General features: G+C 53.0%; 2 protein-coding genes across 5 annotated transcripts in view; both read right to left on the bottom strand.

Moving 5' to 3' along the window:
• Positions 1 to 34: 34 nt before the first annotated feature.
• On the bottom strand, positions 35 to 6669 carry JMJD7 (jumonji domain containing 7). 3 transcript variants are annotated; one of them, XM_055316609.1, is made up of 8 exons: positions 6580 to 6669; positions 2867 to 3020; positions 2541 to 2794; positions 2075 to 2131; positions 1295 to 1390; positions 1021 to 1097; positions 634 to 793; positions 35 to 540 (listed from the first exon to the last, which is right to left on the bottom strand). In XM_055316609.1, the coding sequence occupies exons 1-8, from the start codon at positions 6641 to 6643 to the stop codon at positions 452 to 454; spliced, it is 951 nt and encodes a 316-aa protein (XP_055172584.1). In that variant the 5' UTR covers positions 6644 to 6669; the 3' UTR covers positions 35 to 451. The 3 variants fall into 3 exon arrangements, with proteins under 3 accessions (XP_055172584.1, XP_055172585.1, XP_055172586.1); XM_055316610.1 differs by having other exon boundaries at positions 2541 to 2750; positions 2867 to 6237; positions 6580 to 6644; XM_055316611.1 differs by having other exon boundaries at positions 2541 to 2738; positions 2867 to 6237; positions 6580 to 6643.
• Positions 6670 to 6813: 144 nt separating this feature from the next.
• The window catches only part of MAPKBP1 (mitogen-activated protein kinase binding protein 1), a 51736-nt gene continuing 34917 nt past the window's right edge, over positions 6814 to 23632 (bottom strand). The window contains exons 6-31 of one of the 2 annotated variants that reach the window (XM_055316698.1): positions 22897 to 23067; positions 21932 to 22069; positions 21499 to 21681; positions 20759 to 20919; positions 19545 to 19734; positions 18834 to 18980; positions 18442 to 18617; positions 17582 to 17673; positions 17183 to 17308; positions 16750 to 16820; positions 16484 to 16605; positions 16130 to 16205; positions 15907 to 16018; positions 15663 to 15726; positions 15274 to 15408; positions 14921 to 15057; positions 14654 to 14709; positions 13064 to 13300; positions 12483 to 12649; positions 12097 to 12242; positions 11796 to 11993; positions 11543 to 11627; positions 11000 to 11286; positions 10190 to 10777; positions 9692 to 9777; positions 6814 to 9222 (exon numbers count right to left, since the gene is read on the bottom strand). In XM_055316698.1, coding sequence (XP_055172673.1) covers positions 8995 to 9222; positions 9692 to 9777; positions 10190 to 10777; positions 11000 to 11286; positions 11543 to 11627; positions 11796 to 11993; positions 12097 to 12242; positions 12483 to 12649; positions 13064 to 13300; positions 14654 to 14709; positions 14921 to 15057; positions 15274 to 15408; positions 15663 to 15726; positions 15907 to 16018; positions 16130 to 16205; positions 16484 to 16605; positions 16750 to 16820; positions 17183 to 17308; positions 17582 to 17673; positions 18442 to 18617; positions 18834 to 18980; positions 19545 to 19734; positions 20759 to 20919; positions 21499 to 21681; positions 21932 to 22069; positions 22897 to 23067 — 4179 coding nt within the window. In that variant the 3' untranslated portion in view covers positions 6814 to 8994. The remainder of the gene's footprint in view (positions 9223 to 9691; positions 9778 to 10189; positions 10778 to 10999; positions 11287 to 11542; positions 11628 to 11795; positions 11994 to 12096; positions 12243 to 12482; positions 12650 to 13063; positions 13301 to 14653; positions 14710 to 14920; positions 15058 to 15273; positions 15409 to 15662; positions 15727 to 15906; positions 16019 to 16129; positions 16206 to 16483; positions 16606 to 16749; positions 16821 to 17182; positions 17309 to 17581; positions 17674 to 18441; positions 18618 to 18833; positions 18981 to 19544; positions 19735 to 20758; positions 20920 to 21498; positions 21682 to 21931; positions 22070 to 22896; positions 23068 to 23632) is intronic. The other variant, XM_055316699.1, reaches the window with a different exon arrangement.

The following is a 23632-nucleotide window of genomic DNA, read 5'->3' as shown; positions in this document are numbered from 1 at the left end:
AGAAGGAAACTTCGAGAAGGAGTCTTAGCACACATGAATCACAGTCATCTTTTATTATACATTTCCCTCCATGCCAGCCCTTATGGTCCTTAAAGATCTTTCTCCAAGCCTCACAACCGTGGGGTAGGATCCACCATTTTCTCTGTTCTACAGACAGGACACCAGTGCTCCAAGGTGGCAAGTCGCCCAAAGCCACAGTGTTGGTGAGAGGCAGCACTGCACCTGAAGCTCCACTCCTCCTCCAGGAGAGGCTGCTGCCTCACCAGTGTGGCAACTTCCTGGGAGCCCACACCCAGACCTGTCTGGCCCCAAATTCCCCAGCGATGATCCCAAGGCAAGCTGGGCTGGCAGCCAGCACCCTCTGACTCCAGGTTGCCTCTGGAAGTGACCTGGCCAGGGAGGGCCACGACCTTTCCCACAATTGTCATTGGCAATGTTCACCAGAGCTCCATCAGTCGAGGCCGGAGGCCTTAGTAAGGGAGTCAAGCAGCTGGAAGTAACTGTACTTAAGGTCATACTCCATGTCATACCAGTAGTTCACTGTGGGGGAAATAGAGACCTGAGCATGAAGGTACCCCCCAACCTACTGCCTCCCCAACCCATCCCCCAGCTGCCCTCTGGGCAGCTCCTTACCAGCAATGCAACCATGGGACTGCTGGACGTGGTGGAACCACAGGGCCGGCAGGTAGAGCATCTCACCGGCCTGCACCGTGCAGCAAAGGGCCCGGGCCTGACTGTAACTGGGGTACCGGGCCAGATCTGGAGCCAGTGGGTCCAGTGGGATCCAGGGTACCTGGGGACATGATGGATGCCAGGGAATAGGCCCAAAGGCCCCAGGCCCTCCAGCTCTATCCCTTCCAAAGGTAAACACCACAAGCCCTGCCCTGTTAGCACCAGGAGAGCCCAGACTTCGGGGTCTTTCAGAGCCAGGTGCCATCTCCCCAGCTCTATTGTAACTGTTTCTCCAAGATCAGACTCCTACCCTCCCCCTACCCCAGGGCCCGGGAAGGAGGCAGACACCTTCTCCATGGCTTCTTCATCCACCATCTTAAAGGAGCCCTCCTGGGTTAGCTGGTATGTTGCTGGTGTGTACAGCTCTGAAACCAGAGAGAGAAAAGTATGGGGACACTCAAACAGCCTGCAGCTTGTCAGCTCCTCCCACTCGTTCTCTGAGCACAATGGCAATGCTGTGCCCACACCTCAGGCCTGGCGCACCAGCCTGCCCAGGGCCCCCACTGCCCTCCCTCTACCTTGGGCCACCAGCTCTCCAGCACTTAGAGGCTGAGTCCCCTACCATAGGGGATGAAGGGCCGGTCGCTGGGTGGATGTAGCAGGAAGCGTTTCTCCCCTGAGACCACACAGTAGAGGTTTTCGTAGTGGTCCTTATGTACTGCCAATACAAAGAAGCCCCAGTGGGCAGGGTTAAGAGGGGGCAAATGATCGCATCCAATGCCCTGCACTTAAGACAGATGTGACAGGGATCCCTGGGTGGCGCAGCGGTTTGGCGCCTGCCTTTGGCCCGGGGCGCGATCCTGGAGACCTGGGATCGAATCCCACGTCGGGCTCCCGGTGCATGGAGCCTGCTTCTCCCTCTCCCTGTGTCTCTGCCTCTCTCTCTCTATCATAAATAAATAAAAATTAAAAAAAAAAAAAAGACAGATGTGACAGATAGTATAACAGAAGAGCACAAAGCAGGCTCCAGGGGATGCTGAGGAGCTGGGCAAGCATTTGGCATTTCCGATCTCTGCCTGCCAGCGACTGGATGCTCACCAGATCCTGCGCTCATTACTGCCAAGAGGGGAAATTCAAGCAAACAAGGTTCTCCTGAGTTTACCCCTGACCTAGCTGGCCTATGGAGGGCTTTCTAGAGACCTAGAAGAAACAGTGCCCTCTACCCCAGTGCCATGGGACCTTCCCTAACCTGAGCTACAGGGAAGCCCTCTGTCATGTCCAAACCCCAGAATTCCAAAAGAAATCTCAGAGAATAGCCCATCTAACTTCCATCCAAACCCAACCTTCCACTCTTGGCCTCCTCTTCCCTCCTCCCCCACCTCTGTATTCCTTTGACACCTACAAGATGTCACTGCAGCCGCCTCTCCTAGCCAGAAATTCACAGCATCAGGCATCTTTCCTGCAGGTCAGAGGTAAGAGACAGAGTTAGGACGGGTCATTCTCAATAGTCAGGCTGGGAATAACTACCATACGGTGATGCCGGACCAGAACCGGGGGGCCGGGGGGTGCTGAAGGGAGAGAGAGAAGGAGCAGGCACCAGAAGCTCACAGGGAGGAGCAAACAGGGAGAAGGCACAGAGGAGGGTGAGCTCCAGGAGGAGTCTCCTCCCCTGGGGTAGAAAGGAGGGTAACAATGTTCAGTAGTTCAATACAAAGTTGTGGCCTGGAGACTTGAGCATTTAGTGCACAGCACTTGACCTTGAGGGCCCGAGTTTGGCCAAGTCATCACCAAAGGGAGAAGCAGCAAGCAGAGTTGACTCCTTCCTTCCCATTCCTTCCCTGCCTGGCCCATGCCATGCCTTCACTCACCTAGTGCCTCAGAGGCCCAGGGCACGTGGGGCTCTAGATCAGACAGCAGCTGGGGCAGCTCAGTGGGCAAGTTGGAACACTGCTTCTGCACATAGAGGACTCCCGGGTGCTGGGCCTGGCCCTCGAGCACATCCAGCACGCAGCTCAGGGGCAAGCGGCGCTCAGCAGGCATCACAAAGCGATTCCCTCGTACAGCATCTGCATAACCATCTGGGGTCACAGCCACACTCACCTCTGTGGAGCCCACTGTGGCTCTGGAAGAAAGGACTTTCAGCCTACCCAGAGACCACAAAGTACCACCCAACACCCCCCAGGGGAGCCCCCACCTGAGATAAGGGAAGGACCACTTCTGCAGGGCTGGCCAGTGCTGCAGGGCGTTACGGATGATGCAGGGCCTATTGGGGCAGACCCAGTCTCGGTAGAAGTGCAGTGGAGTGGGGGGCTTGTCCAGGTAGGGCACAGCAAGAGGCACACTGAGCTCTGAGAGAAAGAGGAGGGTTGAGGGGCTGAAGCCAACAGCACCCAGTTGCTGCCCCACTGCCTACATAAGAGATGCATTCCCTGGGCAGGACATGCTGTTACCACTGGATAATGCCCACTGATGACCAAGGGACCCCAGACAACCAGGAATTGAAGAATGAGGGAAATTTAAGGGAGAAAGCATGAAGCACCCACAAACACATCGAGCTGGGCTATAAGAGTCCACAGGGCCAGGGGATGCTGCTTAGCCTAAAATCCCAACCGTCCTTGAGACCAGCCCTGTACAGTGAAACCTCGGCTTTCACACCCTGCAGTGCCCAACCTCCTGCCAGCCATCAGGAGATGCAGCCAGTTAGACAGTGCAGGGAGCTCCCGAATGAGTAGCACTGAGGCCCCAAGGCCACAGGCTGATGTGGGTGAGTCTAGACTTTAGAAAGCACCCTCCAACACTGATACTGAGTACCTAGAATGTACTCAGCACTTGGTTTAGCCAATGTGGAGGTAAAGTGATGATCCTAGTCATCTCAAGAAGATTACAACCTAAGATTGGCACACAAAACCGTAAGAGGGAAAGCAAGGGCTGAACTGTGTCTCTGATCTTCCTAAACAGCATCAGCGTCCTCAGACACTCAGCACTACCACATGCATTTATGCAGGTCACGCAGTATGCCATCTGCGCAGATGTCTACAGTGGCCCTGTGTCGATTCTCTCAAATCTTAGTTCTTCTTTCTCCCTCACTCCTGTCACTCTACTGATGTTCACGAAGTTCTAGTGATTCTACCTTCTGTCTCTTAGACTATACCCTCCTTTCCTCTGCCAGTACCTACCTTTAGATTACTTCCTCAGGTCCTCAAATATTACTTCAACGAGGCTTCCTTCCCTGACAACCCTTTTAAATCGGAACCTGTCCCCAACAATCCTATACCCCTTGCCTTTTTTCCCTTCTCTACCCCTTTTGTTCATCACCATGTAGTGCACTATGTATTTCACTTGGCAAAACTGTCCATTAGTCTCTCTTGCTGGCATCAAATATAAGCTCCATGGAGGCAGGGATGCATTTCTTGTTCTCTGATGTATCCCTAGGACCTAGAAAGGTCCCTAACATACAGCAGGTGCTCAGTAAATATTGGCTTTCTGGTTCAAAGTCTCTAATATCTCCTGGCTGGCTGGTTGCTGTAAAGAACTGGTTCCCTTGGCTCAATTCCACTCCCTCTCAAAGCATCCCTCACCCTGGCCCCAGTCATCTTCCTAAAATACAATCTCATCTTGCCATACCCCTAGTTAAAAAAAAAAAAAATCCTTTGATGGTTTATAAATTATAGTCCACTCTGGCATGCATTCAAGGTGATACATGATCATGATCAGGCCCAACCTACTTTTCCAGTCTGGTTTCCTCCTGTCTGGTGCCTGCCCCTTACCACACTCTCAGGTGGAGCCAAACTTCGTTCCTGCTGCTCAGACTGAAATGCCTTTCTCCTAGCGTCTATAAAGGGTACACAGGGCTTGACTTTTAGTTTCATCTGTGAGATCCAGCCTGAATCCCTTGGCCCCAGTGGGAGGCCACTGCACTAATTTTCACCTCTGAGGTCACGCTCTCTCTCTCAAGTCAGTCTGCACACTGGTCATCTTTGCTTTGCAGTTGGAAAGGAAATGTCTTTAGATCAAAAAGTGGGAAGTGGGGAAGTCTTCTCCAAGTGGGAAGATGCTGGTGGACTCAACAAAACTGAAAAGGAGAGAGATGGCACATATACTTACTTCACCGGCCGGAAGGAAAAGAGAGAACCTGCCAAGCTGATAAGGGAGCAAAGGACCAGCCCAGTCAGGCCAGCCCATCAAAGCAGTCACATTGGGAAGGTGATTTGGGGTGCTATAAATCTCCCTCTTGTTCTCACTGGGATTCTTAAAATATGCGGAAACTTCCACTTTTTTTTCACCTTCTGTATTTTCTGCAATTATTTCAGCTTTACTACCTCATCAATGAAAAGACCTATAGAGAATGGCTACTGCTCCCTTCAGAGGCTTCAATGTGAGAGAATTTCAAAAGGGACCCAAACAATTCCTTTGGCCTAACAATTCTTCTGCTAGAAATCTAACCAACAAAAATACTCATACATGTACACACTGGCCTTTTCACTGTTCCGTGAACACACCAGGCACACTTCCACTTCAGGAAGTGGGCCCGAGTGCCCTCTATCTGCAATGCTCTTCTCTCAAATGTCTGAGTGGCTCACTACCTTCCTCTCCTTCTTCAAGCCTGTGCTCAAACATCGCTTTATCAAGGCAGCCTACCTACCCTGACCATCTTACTTAAACTTAGAACCTGCCCCCTAGGGGATCCCTGGGTGGCTCAGTGGTTTGGTGCCTGCCTTTGGCCCAGGGCGTGATCCTGGAGTCCCAGAATCAAGTCCCACATCCTGCTTCTCCCTCTGCCTGTGTCTCTGCTTCTCTCTCTCTCACGAATAAATAAAATCTTAAAAAAAAAAAAAAAAAAGAACCTGCCCCTACCCCATCCCTGGCATGAGACCTCTTATTCTGCTTTACTTTTTCTCCCACATTTATCTTCTAATCCATCTCTTCAACTGTATAATTAACTCATTTAGTGTGTCTAGCGCTGTCTCACCTGGAATGTAAGGTCCATAAGGGCAGAGATTTGTTCACTGATGCATCCTAAACACATTGAGGTGCTTACTATGGAGGTGCTCAAAGTATTCATTGAAGCATTAGTAAAAAGAAAGACTGCAAATGACCTAAATACCTGTCAATAGTAGGCTGATTCAGTAAGTTACCACACTAGTACACAGGTGTGAAAAAGACTGAGGAAGAGGGATATGGGGTGGTCTTCAAAATACATAGTGCAAAAAAGTGTTTAGCAGGCTACCATTTGTATACAAAAGGAGATACACAGTTGTGCGTGTGTGTAGATTTGGAGTATTTCTGCTTCTGGGAGGATGCAAATTGGAGCCTAGACCGGGAGGAATGCTTACATCACAAATACGTTTTTTTAAACCACGTGCCTGTGTTGCCAATTAACGGTAAAACAAAATTGGGAAGGAGGGAGAGGGGGAACCAAGGAGAGAGAAAAATAAAACGAAGCAGGGGAAGAGCCAGGGATTACTTGTACAGTTGCCTACGATTCTCCTAAAGCTCTGCACCGACTCGGAGAAGTCCGCTCCTCAACAGTGTTCCAGCAGGGGTTCAGACAGGGAGCTGGAAAGGCTGGGAGGGGCAAGAACAGACCGCCCCATTATCCGGGCCCCGACTGTGGGAAACACAGCAGGGGGAAGACTGGCCCGGGCCCTGGGGGTAAAAGCGAAGAGTCACCCCAGAAAGCCACAAGGACATGCGAACACGGGAGCAGGGCCGCTGAGGGCCCAGTGATCGCAGTGGGCCAGCAAGGGGTCAGGTGCCCGAGCTTCTGCGCTCCTCGAGGGCACCAACTAGGCGGACCGATGGGGTCGGCGGCCCAGCAGGGTCAGGGCGCACCCGCCTCGGGGCCCCGGCTCCCGCAGCCCAAGGTCCCGCCCGCGTCCCGAGGCTGCCCTGCGCGCGCCCACTCACCCCTTGCGGCGGCCGGGAATTCTCGTAACTCCCTCCGCACCGCGTCCAAGGCCGCCTCCGCCATGACGCCGCCGCCGCCGCCGCCGCCGCCGCCGCGGGGCCACGCGTCGGCCCTGGAAGCCCCGCCCCCGCCGAGGCCCCGCCCCCCGCGCGCCCGGGTTCTGCGAACCCCAGCGAACCCCGCCGCCGGCGAGAGGCCGCGCCTTCTCCCGCCCGCCCCACTCGCGGGCATCCTAGAGTTAACAAATGATTGTGTTTATTGACGAGTTCATACATCAATACAAACGGACGAGTTAAAAACGGCTCCTGCCCCGTGAGACCTGGGGAAGAGGGAAGCGCCAGGGCCTGGACAAAATATAAAAGTTATAAATAAGGGGGGTAAGGGTTCAAAACTGGATCAGGGCAAATCTGGTTGGGGGGGCGGCAGTTGCCGGTGGCCTCAGACATGCAGAAAGGGGCGGGCGTTGGCCGACCACAAGACCCCCCTTCCCACCCAACGCTCAGCCGTGGGTGGGGAAGGGCGGCCACCTTCTCACAAACCTTACCGGAGTGTATCTCCCTCCTCTGAAGGACTGGCTGGCTGAGGTTCAGAGAGAACCCAGCCCGAGGGCCAGGCCTGAGCCTTTTTGGGCTGAGCTGTGACTAGCGTGCCAGTGGGGGGAGTGGGAGTAGACTTCCAACCCTCACCAAGGGCAGCTGTAGGACTTCTTTGCAGTTTGGCTATGCAGGTGGTGGTGTGGTAGTACCGAAGAGTGAAGGTGAAACAGGTTTCATCTGTGCTGGGGCATGCCTGGCTGATGCAAACAAGAGCTGGGCACTCTACAGAAACCTGTTTCTTTCTAAGCTTCTACCTATAGAACCAGCAGGGATGGCCTGTCCGTGGAAGAATAGCTTTTTCTGGCCCAAATCTCCAGGAAAGCTACCCAGACTTACCTGAGGCAGAGGGAAGCAGTAGGGCCCAGAGACACATGTTCTTCAACCCAACAACTGCTCCACTACTTGGTCCCACTCTACCTGCCCTCTGTGCCCTATATCCATCCCCTTACCCCTAACAACTGCCCTTCTAATTCTAATCTACCCCCTTCCCCTCTACCACGTACCTGTCCCACCTACCACCTTTCCTGGTGTCTCTTGACCCCTTCTGCAGTCCCATGTGCCTCTCCCCTCCCCTCAACTTCCGGTATCCAGAGTATCCTGGGTGCCCAGCACTGCCTTTGAGGAGGTTCCTTCCACCCAAATCAGAAACCCACAAGCCATCTCATATTGACTAGGTTGTGGACACCAAGAATCCAGAATTCGGGCTAGCATCCTTTTTGTGTTCCTTGATAATTCCACATGACCCAGGGTGGTAAAGCAGGAGTAGTACAAGAAGGGAAACCAGGCACACATCAGCCAGCCAGGTACTCTAGCCATGAACACTCAAGTGTGTGTGTGTGTGTGTGTGTGTGTGTGTGTGTGTGTGTGTGTAGACTTCATCTGTGGCCAAGGTCCTTAGAGGTGGGCTGGTGCCCTGTAAACCTTGAGGGAAGTTCTAACACAGTCATCTCTCAGGATGCAAGCAGAAGGTAGCCTCTGGGTCTAACAGTCTGCTGGGGATCAGGACCGGGCAGATAGGGAAGACCAAGGGGCTGAGAAAAAGAGGCCAGGGCTTTGTTTGCCCAGCAGAGGGCTTTACTGTCCTGCAGCAACATCCCACAGCTGTCTCCACAAGTTCTGGCCAGGAAAGAAAGGGGGGTGGTACAGGGAGAGAGATAATGCTAGGGCTCTCTTAAAGGGAGAATGGGAGTGGAATGTGGAGGCTCAGGCCTTGATACCACTCAAGCCTCCTGATGGCTGGAAATGCCCTGGAGGGCTAGAGGGCTTTGCCTTTGGGAACTGCCAGGAATTGGGGAAAACAGATAACCCCTGCTCTGGCAGTCAGGGGAGTGCAGCTGGTATGGGAGGGGAAGTGGAGGTAGAGGTGAAGCTCCGCTGTTGGCTGAAGGGCACTGATACCACATGGCCTCTCACTTCCACCCCACTGAATACCCTGTGTGTGCTCCACCCCAGGGAGCTGATCCCTGCAGTAATTTCAAATGGCTTCTAAGAAGAGAGGGCCAGCCCTTCCCAATTTCCCCCAGATGGGGCAGGCTGCCCTCCTACTCCTCACAGCACCAAGATGACAAAGATCCAAGACCTACCCTGCATGAGCCACTAGACGGGCTGTGGAGGCAGGATTTCCAAAAAAGTGAGGCAACAGTCAGGGAAATAAATTAATAAATACAGGGGCCCCATGAGAAGTAGCTGGGAAAGCTGCTTCCCCTCTGAGCACTGATCCCTGCTTTCCACTCCAAGTATCCCCACGGGTTCTGGAGAGTGGAGCAGGGGTTACAGTTTGGAATAGGGGGAGCATTCACTTGGAACAGGATTCTGAAACTAGAGTCTGCGTTCCATGCGCCGCTCCACAGCCCGAAGCAGCAGCTCTGAGTATTGCTCTAGCAAGGCCTGTGTTTGCTCAGCCCCCACAGCCCCAGGGCTCCCGCCTGGGCTGCATAACACTGCCCCGGCCAGGGCCTCTAGCTCCTGCCGTACTGAAGAGAAGGTGTTTCTGAGGAGCTGGGTGATGCGACTTTGCTCTGCCGAGGGTGTCTTGCAGCCAGCCACCTGTAGGAGGACCCAGGAAGTAAGTCAGAGGAACAGTGGAAGAACCTCCTGTCAGTGGATATACAGAGGGGAGGGGCCCACTCGGGTCTAGCCTGCCCCCAAAGAGGGCCCTGCTGGACTGTCCCCTATGTCTACGGTGGCCAAATCATTTTTGAATATGACAAGGGCTACTATTAATAATTATACTGGGACAACAGGCATAAACTGCGATGGTCCTAGGACAAACTAGGACCTATGGTCTCTCCACTTATACCCCTCCAGTCAGGAAGTCTCCAGCTCTTAGAAATGACCGATAGGTGCTCAGTTCAAGAGGCCTGGCCTGACTTCTAACTCCCTTGCCTACTCTGCCCAGGATGTTCTTGATTGCTCCACCCACCCATCTGTGGAAGAGCCTTATCATGGTTGTTCTGGGTCGTCAGCTAGCACTCCTGACATGCTGTCTCTCAGACGGTGGGCACCCAACACGTACCAAGTGGTAGAGCCGCATAGCCTGGCGCATGTTGCCCTGGAGCTCTGCCACAAGTTGTTCGCACTGCTCCAGGCTCACTGCTGGCTCTGGGAGGGACACGTATAACTCAGGCCCAGCAAAGCTGCCCTTTCAGGCCTCCCCTCACAACCCAGGGGCTACTGAGAGCAAGAGAGCCCTACCCCCAGGATGATACCCCCTCCATTTACCCACAGTCCCTTTTTCCCAACACTGCTCCCCACACCACACAGAAAACAAGGTTCAGAGGGGAGGGCCAGCCAAGAGGCCAGAAGGCAAGGGAGCAGGAGGTCACAAGGAGATCATGAAGATTGGTGGGAGTGTCTCACCATCAGGGGTGTGACTTATGAACCAAGACAGGAGCAGACAGGACGAAAACACCAGAGGCTGGACGCACAGAAATGGGATGGAGCCAGAGAGCAGACAACAGAAACAGGAGAAAGAGGACGGGGTGGGAGATGAAAGCTGGGGAGCTGTGCACACCTGAGTCCTGGCTCAGGGCCCCTGGCCTGGTGCATTCCATGGGGCTAGGAGTCTTCTCAGGGGGTGGGGGCTGCAAGTTCTCAGGGACTCGGAGGAGGCTGCTGACCGGCAGTTGCTGGGCACAGGGGCTGTTGGGCCCAGGCTGAGCCTGGCACTCTGTCCTAGGCTTGGCACCCTCCCCCAAACAAGCCCGCCTCTCAGATGTACTATGAGCCTTTCCTAGGCCCATTGAGGAACCAGGCTGTTCCACCTCACCAGGGGCCCTGCCCTTGGTAGCAGGTGAGAATGTGGCCAGGGTAGGACGATCCGGCAGTGGCTTTGGGATGTCCAAGACCAGGTGAGCCCTGCTGGGCAGGGCTAGCTTGCTGAGCGGTGAGACTCGAATGGGAGCAGGAGCCTGAGGTTCAGCTGCCAGGCCCAAGTTCTCCCCAACAGAGATGCTGCGGGAAATCTTGGCCACGGAACTGGTGGTGGGGTTCCGGTAGGACTGAGGCTGAGACAGATGGCTGTCAGCCTGTGGCAGGGAGTGCAGGCCCCCCTGGGCCTCTGTCTCCCCTAAAAGCAATGGGCCTGGTGGTGGGCCCTCATCTGCAGAGAAGACAGACGGACACAAGTCAGATGGTGAGGAAGGCATCCCAGGTGCTAGGGCCCAGCTCCCTAGGAGTTGCTGTGCACTGCGCATACCCACTGAGGGACACCCAGTGGCAAGCAGAGTGATACATCAGGGCTAAATCAGGCCCTCCTTCCTCTAGCATGCTCATGTGCTCCATAATCCCCACACCCTGGAGTTGGGCCCACCAGGCTCCTCACCCTGCAGCACCAGACTCTGCACAGACCGGGCTTTCTGGAGTCCACCTAAAGGGCTGCTGGCTGCAGCCACTCTCTTGGGAGCCCAGCTACTGTCCAGGTTGAGACGGCGTCGTGGCAAAAGCACAGGAACTGCCTGCTGGGGGCCGGCATTTCCAGAGGAGGTCTCTGCCTCTGGGGGTGCTCCTGGAGGACTGGCACCACTGCCTCTTAGTTGCTCACCCGAAGCCTGCAGCATCTGGACTGGTCTCGATGTCAGTGCCAGGCTTGAGGAATATGGGGACAGTTCCCTACAGGGAGGAAATGTGGAAGAAGGCCCAGAGAAGGCTGAGGAGTCCTTCCTGCCAAGACGGGGAAAAGCTCTCACAACACCAGAAGCTCTGGGAGAAGGGCAGGCACAAAGCCAGGCACAAAGCCACTTGTCCCAAAACTTGAGAGTGCAAAATACTCAGCATGCTGCCTCGACTAGCCCTTTGGAGAGTGCTGTGAGGTCAAGTGAGCCACAGCTCCTTGTAGAAGAGTGAGAACTGCTGTAGGGAGAGGTACCTGAGCGGGGGAGTCTGTACTTGCAACAGGAATCGTGAAGAGATGCTCTGAGACTCTGTCCTCTCTGGTACCCGGACTGGGCCCCCTACCAAGAAGACAAAAACCATGAATTGAAGCAAGCCCTTGCCCCAGATTCAGCCTCCCCTAGAAGGAAACCCTAGGGCATGGCCTGCCATTAGACCCTCCCTCTCAGCCAGGCAAGGAAGGAAGAAGGGCAGACAAGAGTGACCATATACTGGCCCTCTGACCACACCTGGAGCATCCCCATTGGCCAGAGTCTCAAAGTGCTGTTTTAGAAACTGCTCCTGGTCTGGGGTATGGGGACTGCCCTCCTGCAGTCCATAGGAGCCAGTGCCTCCCTCTTCTTCCTCCTCTTCCTCATCACCATCAGCTGGCTCTTCGAGGTCTGAGGAAATGCCATCCACACTCAGGGGCTCCGTGCTCTCAGAGTCTGGATGTGGGGAGGGGAGAAAAGCATCATGCTGCACCCACCCATTGCCAGAAGCTCCACTCTCACCTCAGTCTACTGACCTCCCTCAAAGCTGCGGCCTCACCTTCATTGGGGTGCTCAGGACTGGAAAGCCGGCTGCTACTATAATCCACAGAGCAGGCACTGTCAGGACTGTGCTTCTCGGAGCCCCTGCTGCCTGGATACACTCTTCCCAGGGTCCCTCGGGATGGAGCCTGAACCTGAAACTCACTTCCAGGAAGGCGAGCAGAGGAAAGAAGAGGCAGTTAGCAGGACTGAGCAGCCTCACTAACACCTGGCTTCTTTCTTCTCCCCAACCTGGAAGTGGGACTGGAGATGTGGCAGGGGCAAAGTGGTGAGCGAGCCCTGAGGAACCTGAGCCAGTCCTCCCCTAACTAAGGAACACTCAGGGAAGGGAAGTCTGGGAAATACCGCATGGCCCCTGAGGTCTGGTGAGGGAAGGACCCTTGCCTGGTATCCAGGGTGGGGCTGTCACTCGGCTCCGGGTAGACAATACCATCTTCGATGGGTGCAGGCTCCAGATCTTGGGCAAATACCCCTTCCTCTTGGGACAGCAATCGAATAATGTGGGGACAGGAACAGGGTTGGGAGGCCTGAGGCCGAGGGGGCTTTTCGTTCTGGGAACACACAAAGAGGCGTTAACTGAGGTTGCTAATGGGAAAAGACGTGGAAGTGGGCAAGGATTTGATGTGCATCAATTCTGGAGGAAGCTGAATATTCCAACCCTGAGGAGAATTCTAGCTAATGTTCTTGAGTTTCTCGTATAATAATCTGTCATACACCAGGCTACCAACCTCTAGCCACCACTTAATATGATGAGCCCTGCAAGAAACCTGGCCCAGGACAAAGGGTACCACCCCAATCACCAGACCATACAACTTAGCCAGTGTGAACCTTTGCAATCCAGGTTACCCATGTGCCACAGGAGCAGAGCAAGCAGAGCTGGTCCAGTGCTCAGGCCCCAGATTTTGGTATAAGGCTGGCTAAGGCTGCTTGGAGATCTCTAGGCTGCTAGGAGAAAGCTGGCTCACCTGGCTAGTATGTGAGGTCTCAGGGGCCTGCTGACCATGCTTCCCAGGACAAGATGGGGTCATCGCCAGCAAGTCTTGGCTAGCGCCTCGAGGGCTTGGGGCCATTGTCTCTAGCTGCCGCAGGTCCAGCATGGAGCGGACACTCAGCTCCACACCTGGCTGAGCCCAGCGGCCCCTTCTTCTGGGTCCTTGGTTGGCTGCAGGCACTGGGGCCAGGAACTCCACCGTCTCCTGTGCCTGATGTGAGGCAGGGGTGGGGGAGTGGTCACAACCACCATACAGTAGTATCAGCAAACACTAATAGATCACTGTGTGCCATGCACCTTATGTACACATATTCACTCATTTAATCCCCACAACCCTATGAAGTAGGTTTTATTATCCTCATTTTTATAGCTGGGAAAACTAAAGCACAGTTGGCTTAGGTAATTTATCTAGTCCCACAGACAGTGAGTGGCCTGCTTGTTTGAGGTTACAACTCAAGTAGTCTGGCTCCAGAGTTCATGCTCTTAGCTTCAGTCTCTGCCCTTAGACCTTCCAGTCTCAGCCTTCACCTGGTGTCACAGACATCTCACAGCTGGTAATCTCTAAAACGTCCCTTTTTCTGAGGACAGCCCCAGGTCTAGTCACAGCATCAAGGACAAACCAGTAGTCCAACCTTGAGTCCCTGGCTTGGTCAGAAGGCACTAGAGGCCCCACAACACCACCAATCCACAGAACTGCTACTGACAAGGAAGGTGTTGCCATGTGAAGTCTTGACAAGGCACAAGTGAGGGCTGGACTGCTGTGGGACTTGCACAGACAGCCTTTATCCTCCTTCTGGCTGCTCTGAAGTAGCAGCCCAGTTACTGGTCCTCTCATGGCCCTTTCCCTCTAAATAACTGCTCTGGAAGTTCTGACCTCACCACCAACCTAGAGTCTTTAGAACTACAGTTTCTCAAGATTTCCACTCTTTGAAACTTTGATGTTCTCGAACTTCAGGTTTTTAAAAATATTTTATGTATGTGTGTATATATTTATTTACTTATTTGAGAGAGTGTGCACACGTGCATGCATGGGCACAAGGGGGCGGGGCAAAGGAAGAGGGAGAGGGACAAACTCTCCTCTGATCTAGTGTGGAGCCCTAAGCAGGGCCCAACAAGGGGCCCAAAATGGGGGCCCTTGGGGCTCGATCCCATGACACTGAGATCATCACAAGCTGAAACCAAGAGTCAGACGCTTAACTGAATGAGCCACCCAGGCGCCCCCCTTGAACTATAGCTCTGTTTGGCTCAGGCCCCCCTTGTCCACTCCTTATCTCAACCTGTTCTTCATTCACATTTACTCCCAGGCCCCCCAGGCAGCTGAATAGATGGAGCACTTCTTCTAGTGGTGACTAGCCTTTGCAGGCCACCCCACCTGGCCCACAAGAAGGAGACTCCCGAGGCTTCATCATCCCTAATCTGGGACCAGCCAAGCTGCTCAAACTCTCCCACAAGGCCCTTCCTTGGACACGAGGGGTACAACATGCAGGCAAGCTCAGAGAGACCTGCTTTTACCCTCCTCCAGCCCTGTGACCTTGGAAGGGCATTTTTAACAATGGTGACTCACCCGACTCATCTCCCAGTGGGACAAGCTTCGGGGCAGGGCTGGGCTGGGCACTGAGGCTAGACAGAGACAGGCAAAGCAGTCAGAGAGAGTGTCTCCTGCCCACACACCCAGAGCCCTGGCACTGCACCAGCTTATACCCCTGGGTGGCCACAGTGATGTTCTGGTTTCCGCGGCTAGCCCTGCTCTCCACCCCCGGCCCCAGAAAGGGCATATGTAGCTACTGTGCCAACTGGTGCCTATCTGGCCCTACTCCAGACATCCACACACCTGGCTCTTTTTTGGTACCCTTGGCAAGGATGGGCAGAGCTGGAAGCTCTTCTTCTTCGGTGCCCTCATCTTCTCCCTCCTTGTCACTGTCTGATGACAAAGCTGGTCCAGGAGATAGCATCGATGGCGCCTCGTGCCTGAGTCCAAGACAAGGAAGGCCATGGAGAGAGGAAACTCAATGCAGGAAGAGGAACAACCTTCGTGGGTCTTCAGGTAAGAAACAGGTGTTGGGCGATCCAGGAGTCAGGAGGTACAGGTGAATGGCAAGTCCAGAGCAAGAAGGGGAAGCACTGAGGCAGCAAGCAGTCTGGATGACCACCCACCACTAGCCCATATCCATACTCTGTTCTCACCTGTTGGGTCCTGCAGCTCTTTGGGGAGAGGATGGTCCCTGCTGCTTGCCTCCACGCTGACGCTGGCGCAGTTCAGCCAGACGCTGCCTCATACTGATGGTCATCTCAGAGCTCAGGCGCCACACAAATATACAGCTGGGTAGAGCCACAGAGGCGGGTGAGGGAGAGAGAGGTTAGGCCTCTGGAGTGGAACACCACTAGTTCCCCTTCTCTATGGGTCAGCAAGAAGACCAGAGCCACCCTCCAGTGCCACATCAGGCCCAACCAAGAAATATCCCTGCTCAGCCCTATTTCCAAGAGACATCACTAATGCAAAGAGAGGGGAGGGGGAAGAGTGTGTGTGTGTCTCAGGAAAAATCTGTATGTCAGGGAAGTGGGCTTCTGCTCACCTGTCTCCTGACACAGAGATGAGATGTTTGCAGTCATTACTAAACTTCATGCCAGTGACAATCTCTGTGAGGAACAAAGAATATGGCCTCTGAGCTTCCCTAAAGTCCCAGCCAAGCCCTGTCCCAATAGTGGAAGTGGATGGTTGGTTGGAAGGGAGGGGCAGACAGCTCTGCTAGCTCCCAAGAAAGTAAAAGAAGAAAGAGTAAAGTTCCAGCAGTAGAGTACTGGGGCAACGACACTCACCTGAGTGGCCAAACATGGTGGCCACGCACTCGCCTGAAGAGAAGTCGAAAATGGAAAGGTTCTTGTCAGAACAGCTGGTGGCAATGTAGATCCCCGAGGGGTCTGTCTGCACCTAGGGATGGGACACACAGCTGGCAGAGGACAGGGCAGCACCAGTCCCTTTCCACCTAGTTTATCTGTCATTCCTTTCTCTGGCCCAGGGCAATTCCTCCTGGGCCCTTACCTTAATCAGAGTGCCGTCCTCACCCTGTGACCCTTTAAACAGCTTCTTTTGCTTCCCACTGCTGATGTTAAAGATCCTGTAAAGAAGCATACTCTTGCTCACATGAGGAGGCCATGATCAAGCACAGCTGGGTGGCAGAGACCCCTGCATTCAGTCCCAGCCCTGTTTTCTCTGGGAGCCACTCCCCAACACCAAAGGGGCTACACCACCTCTCAGGTATGCAAAGTGCCCTGTAGGTTCAAGGGGGCACAAAGACCTGGACAAAAAAGATAGAAGTGGGGAGAGAGCTGCCTAGAGCTGACCCCCTCGGGCATGAAGGAATGCAATCAGATGGTTGGAGAAGAGGATGCCCACCGAATATTTCGGTCCTGGCAGCCAATGGCTGTGTACTTCCAGCTGGGCTCCACATCCATATCATAGAGGGTCGTCTTCCGTACCACATGGTGTGTCCGTGTAAACTGTACTCCATCTCCAGACTGCAAGGGTAGAGCGTGTGGGCCCAACAGGCCCAGAGAGCCCTGCTTTCACCCCCCCTTCAACTCTTACAACCTCAGCTGGGGAAAAGGTAGAAACCCCCACCTCCCAACCCCTCCCCATTTAGGGAAGCCCCATACCCTCACCTTCTGTGCAGTGCGGAAGTAAATGCTCTTGTCTGCTCCACAGCTGATCATGCGGACTTGCCCATCGCTGGCTATGGAAGAGGGGGTCCTAGCTCTTCCCACTGCTTTCACCACAAGGGGGCCAGCCCTTCCTCTATTACCCCACTGCTGAGCTTTCTACATGACCCAGACAACTAATTAAATCAGGATGCTTCTCTCCAAACCTAAGCTAGCCATTCTCTATCCTCAGGCAAGCTGTCTGCCTGAGGGTTCCCTAGACAAAGAGTCTACATTCCACTCGCCTTCCTGGCCCCAGGCCTCCTAGCTGCTGTCCAACACCCCCCTGTGACCTGCACACCCTCTTCATGGAGGCAGGAGGCTGGGGGCACTTGGGGTGGGGATGGAGGATGTTAGTGGTAGGTGGCAAGATGTATCTCAATTGCCCTGCCCCCACCTGCAAACTTGACAGCAGTGATGGAGGATGAGTGCTCATCCAACGTCTGCTGCAGGCTATACTCACGGCCAGCATCTAACACATGGATGAGCCTGTCCCGGCTCGCTGATGCCAGCAGCTTCAGACCTGGGGATGAAAGAACTCCATCAGCCTGTGAGTGCCCAGAGCAGGCCTCCATCTGGGCCCAGCAAAAGGCCCACAGGACCTGAGCCCCATAACTCTAAGCCAAGTGAACCATGGAACAGGAAGGGAGCTGTCCTCCTCTAAACCCACGAAGACACCCAGTGCTTTAAACAATGTTCAGTCCTACATTCAAGAGCCAGGACAGATGCAAGTGGCACTAGCAGGACTAGAGGAGCCCTGTGCCACTCTGGGCTAGATACCAGGCATCCTTCTTACCTGTGTCTGGCTTAGAGTACTCCAAGCACAGAATTTCTGAGTCATGGGCCTCTACCTTTAGCATCTCACTCAAGGACTGCAGCTCATGCACCCTGCAAAGGTGAGTAGAGGGAAGAGGTCATTGCCAGATTACAGCAGGAAAGACTCACCCTCCATCCTCTGCTCTATCTTCTCCCTCAAACCTGTTTTTAAAATTACATTTTTATTTATTTTCGAACTGTTAGGCATACAGAAGAGTGGCATTGAGTACAGAGATTTTCCATGTTAACAGTTCAAATATCAGAACCAGGAAATTTCCGTTGGTACAGTGCTATTAATTAAAATTTTATTTTAATTTCACATTTTTCCACAATCTTTTTTCCTGAATTCAGGATCCTATCAAGAGTCCAAACTGTACTTAGTTATAATTTCTCCTTAGTCTCCTGTAGTCGGTGACAGTTCAATCTTTCCTTATCTTTCATGACCTTGATGCTTTTGAGGAGTATTGCTCACTCTCCAATACTCTTTGGAACAGTACTGATGACTCTGTCTTCTGAGTCTGCCTGGTGTTTCCCCATGATTAGACTGAGTTTATGCATTTGGGACAAGAAAACCACAGAAGTCCTATTACGTCCTTCTTAGTGAGTCATATTATGTACAGGCTTTGTGATCCTGATATGGGGATGCTAAGCTTAATCACATGGTTAGGATGGTTTCTGCTGGGTTTCTTCATCATAAAGTTATTATCTTTCCCTTGTATATAGACATCTTGTTCCCCAATCATTTTGAGCCAATGTTTCTAAAGCTCTGTCCTTCAGGACCTCACCCCCTCCAGCCTGCGCTGTGGGAGGCAGTCAGGACCACTTCAGGCCTGGCATTACCTAAGCGTGCCTACACGGTCCCCAGAAGCTAGATGCTGTCCGTTGGGGCTGATACACACAGAGCGGATGCCCACACGGGGATCCATCAGGGACGTGTCGGCTTTGTCTCCTCCAGGCAGCTCAGTGTCCAGCAGGGCCTGAGTGTTCCCATCCACATAGATGATCTTAATGAGGTCCTAGTGGAGCAGGCCAGGAAGGGAGGTGGATAAGGCAGGCCTGACCTAGTACAGCTGCAAGGGGGAAGAATGCTGGACAAGATAAACCCCTGGCCCGAGGAGCCCGGCCAAATCCAAGCTGGGTAGATCAAAATCTGGGGACCCAGTTCCTGAGAAGGAGGTATGAAGGCTGAGGGGATATGAGGCCTAAGTATGGAGTTGGTGCCCAAGGCTCACATTGCTGAGGATGTTTCGGTGCAGGGTGGAGCCGTGCACTCCGGAGCTCTCCATATTCCACAGGCGGATGGTATTGTCTGAGGAACAGGTGATAAAGGAACTTGGGGGCAGGCAGGCCTGGTTACTGTCCTTCACTTCAGGGTAAACCTGAGGGCCAGAGGGAACAAAGTCAGCTCTCCAGTTAGGGGGCAGTCCTTTACCTGCCTGAAGACATGGAAGAGAGCGAGGTTAAAGAGAGAACACTGGCTGGCACTTAGCCCAGTGTTTGTCACATGGTAAACAAGCCATTATATCAGATACTCTCTATAATCACTACAGGCAAACCACTTAGCCAAGCATCCTTCCACGTCTCCATTAATATCATTTCAATTAATTCTTAGGACAACTAGATAAATCAGATACATCAATTTATAGTTCAGGAAATTGAGACTGAAGTCAGTAACTTGTCCAAGATCAGCCAGCTTAGGATGAGGCAAAGCTAAGGAGAGACAGGCATACAATGGAAGAAGCCTGAGATACATAAGCACTAAAATTCAAGCTCAATCCATGGCACCCATCTGAAGATTTGTGGATACACAAGAATGTTGCAGGAGAAACAAGGAGGCAGCAGGAATATAACTTTATGCTCAGGGATCCCCAATTCCCACCTCACATAGTACCCCAGCAAACCTGGTCAGTCCCAGGCCAAGCCAGCCCAGCCCACATACATACCTCCACACTCCAGACGCAAGAGGAATGATAGAGAGCCGAGTACACCTTGCCCACTTTTTTGGGGTCCCTCACATCCCAAACATAAATGCTGTGGTCGTTGTATACACAAGACAGCCACTGATTGGTAGGATCAAAGGTCAAGGCAATGGTATCTGGATACCTGGCGTTGGCCACCCCAGAGAAGAGGCGACTGTGGGGAAGAGAGGACAGGGCAAATAATGAGTAAAGAGCTGATGACATGAAGGATTGGGGGTGCCTGGGTGGCTCAGTTGGTTAAGTGTACATTTTTGGCTTGGGTCATGATCCTAGGGTCCTGGCATCAAGCCCCGCATCGGCTCCCTGCTCAGCGGGGAGCCTGCTTCTCCCTCTCTCTCTCCCCTCCCTCCTGCTTGTGTGCACTCTCTCAAATAAATAAATAAAATCTTAAAAAAAAAAGAAAAGAAAAGAAATGAAGGATTGAAAAGAATGAAACAAGCCAAACCACAAAGGAAGGAGAGTGAGCATGGCAAGCCCTCTCCAGACCTGCAGGGGGTAGTAACTGCTTGAGAAAGAAAAAAGCAGCCTCTGACAGCTGTCAGTAGGGAGCTAATCTGACACTGGCTGTTGGACCATCGTGTTCTCATGAGAAACACAAACAATGCCAAGAACACCAAAATCAGACGAGGTAACTCTGCGGCCATGACAGTCGAACAAAAGCAAGACACCCCCCACCCCATAATCGTGTCTGAGAGTGAAGATAAATGCACATCACTGTACAACAAACCACTAAAATGACCAAACATTTCCATTCCCATCTATCGTGATTGACTGCTGCTTCTTTACCAATTACAGCTCTAGCCCCACACCTTCCCTTCTACCTCGTAGATAAAGATTATTAAGATATCCAATTGTGGAACTGCCTCGACTTCCTGACAGCACCTAACCAGAGCAAAACTTCAGTCCCTGGAACCATTCCTAAAATCACCGAATTCAAGTCCAGATCATACAATAAGCCCTAACACCCACTTACTGAGAAACTCCCTGGTTCCCCACAGTGTGAGGTCTCCTCAGTGGCAAACAGTATCCATTAACCAAATTTGTAGGTCTACAGAGGTGTTCCTCTGGCAATCACTGGGGCACTGATACACTCTTCACTTTGTTTCCTGAAGCACAACCAGGGAAGGCTGGGCCCAGAGTGAGGATCTGAGTGGAGGCAGCAGACCCACATAGCTCACCTGGCCTCAGTGACGCTGGCAATGTCTGTCCCCAGGGCATGGGGCCGGGGCAGTGTGCTGAGGAAGTGCAGGTTAGAGGGATTGAAGAGGCGCACGGTGCCATCAGCACAGCCACAGAAGATGTAGTCTTGGCTCACAGAGATGCAGTGTGCCACAGTGGTCTGCAGGCAGAGGGGCTCAAGTCAGCAAAGGTCACCTGCCCAATCCCTCCATAACAGTCGCCTGCCAAGAGGACAGACCAGCCGAGGCAGGAGCAAGGAGAAAGCTGCCCAGCTGCTCTGGCCTGAGCCCCTCAGCTGTTATCTAGAGATGCCCCTCCCTCCAGCAGCAGGTGGCCAGAGGGCCCACAGCCACGTGCAGTTGGGGGATGAGGGCCAGGGACCCTTCTAAGGCACAAGAGGTTTTGACAAAGAGGACAAAGTAGAAAGAGACCAGCAAAGAGAAAGAAACAGCATGAGAAAGACAGGAGGATCTAAGCACCACTTACTGTGAAGCTGTCTGTATTCTGAGCAGAAGAGGGAAGCAGGGAAAAGAAAGGTGGAAAGAGAAAGCAGAGAGGAGGGAGTTATATAGATCTCCATGGAACTAGGCCAAGTTCTGGCTCCCCCCAAACTCCTCTCTCCTGCAGTCTCCTGCATGCATGAGGCATGAGTCCCCTGCTACAGAGCCAGAAGCATCAGATCTCCCCTGAGCTGACAAATGGGCAGCCAGCCCCTACCCATGGGGCCAGAGGTGCTTACTCTCAGCTCCACCCACTTATCCAAAAGCCTCCTGTCGCTGAACTCGCACAGCAGCCCCGAGGATGTGATGCAGAAGGTGCTGTCAGCCTTCTTCCCTCGGCCACACGCCACGTCAGTGAACAGGTTGTTCCGAAGCTCTCCCAGCAGCCCCGAACGGCCTAGCAGAGGCACGGTGGCATTCACCTGTGGAGATGCACCACTGCTGCCGCCCATCCACCCCGGAGCCTGCCCCAGCAAGCTAGGCCCTGGGGAGAGGGAGGAGGAACAGCGAGCACCCCCTCTCTCTCTTTGAGACCACTCCTCAGCCCACACAGCACCTGGCTCACCCAGAACTTCTATACAGCTGCTGAGAGGGGCCCAAGTGATCCAGGGTCTCCCGGGAAGGGCCAAGCAGGCTCTGGCCCTGTGGCTCCATCCAGCTTCAGCAGCTCACCTTTGAGGTCTTACTGTCATCAAGGTACCAGAATTTGATATGCCGGTTGCCTGCAGTGACGAAGTAGCTGCAATCTTCAGAGAAGGACACTGCTGTCACCCGACTGGACACCTTATTGGAGGCCACCACAATGTTTTTCTGGAGAGAAAGCCAAAGGAACAATCAAAATTGTGCCCCTTGGGGCTAAGAAGAAAGAGGCCCAGAGGATGGAGGAGGGGCTAGATAGGATCTGCACTTTAAAAAAATGGTCCTTGGGCAGCCCAGGGTGGCTCAGCGGTTTAGCGCCGCCTTTAGCCCAGGGTATGATTCTGGAGACCTGGGATCGAGTCCCACGTCAGGCTCCCTCCATGGAGCCTGCTTCTCCCTCTGCCTGTGTCTCTGCCTCTCTGTGTGTGTGTCTCTCATGAATAAATAAAATCTTTTTTAAAAATTTAAATAAATAAATAAATAAATAAATAAATAAATAAATAAATGGTCCTTTCGGGCAGCCCGGGTAGCTCAGTGGTTTAGCACCACCTTCAGCCCAGGGTGTAGTCCTGGAGACATGGGATGAGACCTGGGATTGAGTCCCGAATCGGGCTCCCTGCATGGAGCCTGCTTCTCCCTCTGCCTGTGTCTCTGCCCCTCTCTCTGTGTGTCTCTCATGAATAAATAAATAAAATCTTTAAAAAATAAAATAAAATAACCTTTCCAAGATTTTTTGGTCAGAAAAAGAAGGGAGAGAGAAGACTTTCTTTCTAGAAGAATTGAAGAGATTCCTTTCCCCTGGAGATCCTCAAAGACATAAAGCTAGCCAGCTCCCTTCTACCAACACACTTGGCTACACAGTTGCTTTTTTCTGCTTCAGGCTATTTTCTGGAATGAGATCAACAGAGTGAAGGGGTTCAAATCAGCAATTTCCTGGCTCCCCAACTGGCCCATGAACCCCCATGAGGCTGTCAGGCCAGCCCACCCAGTCCACTCACCTTCCAGGCCCAGACATTGACGATCATGTCGTGCTGGTAGCCCACAGAGACAATGTACTTGGCGCTAGGGGAGAAGGCCACACAAGCCACACCATACTTATGCTCCTGCAGCTCTGCCACCTGGCTATGCTCAGCCACATCCCAAACACGCACGGCAGGCATGTGCCCACTCTGCAGGGAAGCAAGAACTAGAAGTGAGGGCAGACGCATATAACCTCCCCAGGCCTTTCAGAGTGAGGGCCCTTATCTCCCCAACTACTACACACAATCTCTCTAATGACCCTTGGCCAAGAGTCAAGAACAGAGTGCTACACAGGGCAAAGGTTTAAAAAAAACAAAAAACATGATAAATATCTCAGGACAACAATGATTATCTGGGGGAAAATAGCCCCAGATTTTGTTCAATATCTCTGTTTCAGGGTGTGTACCTCTGTATTTGTTCAAAACTCCTTGAGTGATTCTGATAACCACTACCACTCAGGCCTATTTCTCTGCCTCTGCCTCCCCGCAAAGCCTGAGAAGGTAGAGGTAGTCCTCATGTGCCCAGCAGGGGGCCTCCGGGGATAAGGAACATTTTAAGGCCATGGTTTCCAAAGCCTGCTTTCCAAACCAGCAGAGTCAGCATGTGGGAACTTGTAAGAAATGCAAATTTTGTGGTTCCATTGCAGACCTACGAATCAGAAACTCTGGGGGTAGGCCTGGCAATGTGCACTTCACCAAGCAATCCAGATGATTC

This window comes from Nyctereutes procyonoides, unplaced genomic scaffold (assembly GCF_905146905.1).
Source record: "Nyctereutes procyonoides isolate TBG_1078 unplaced genomic scaffold, NYPRO_anot_genome, whole genome shotgun sequence".
Taxonomy (NCBI): Eukaryota; Metazoa; Chordata; class Mammalia; order Carnivora; family Canidae; genus Nyctereutes; species Nyctereutes procyonoides.
This window is presented reverse-complemented; position numbering and strand designations above follow the sequence as displayed.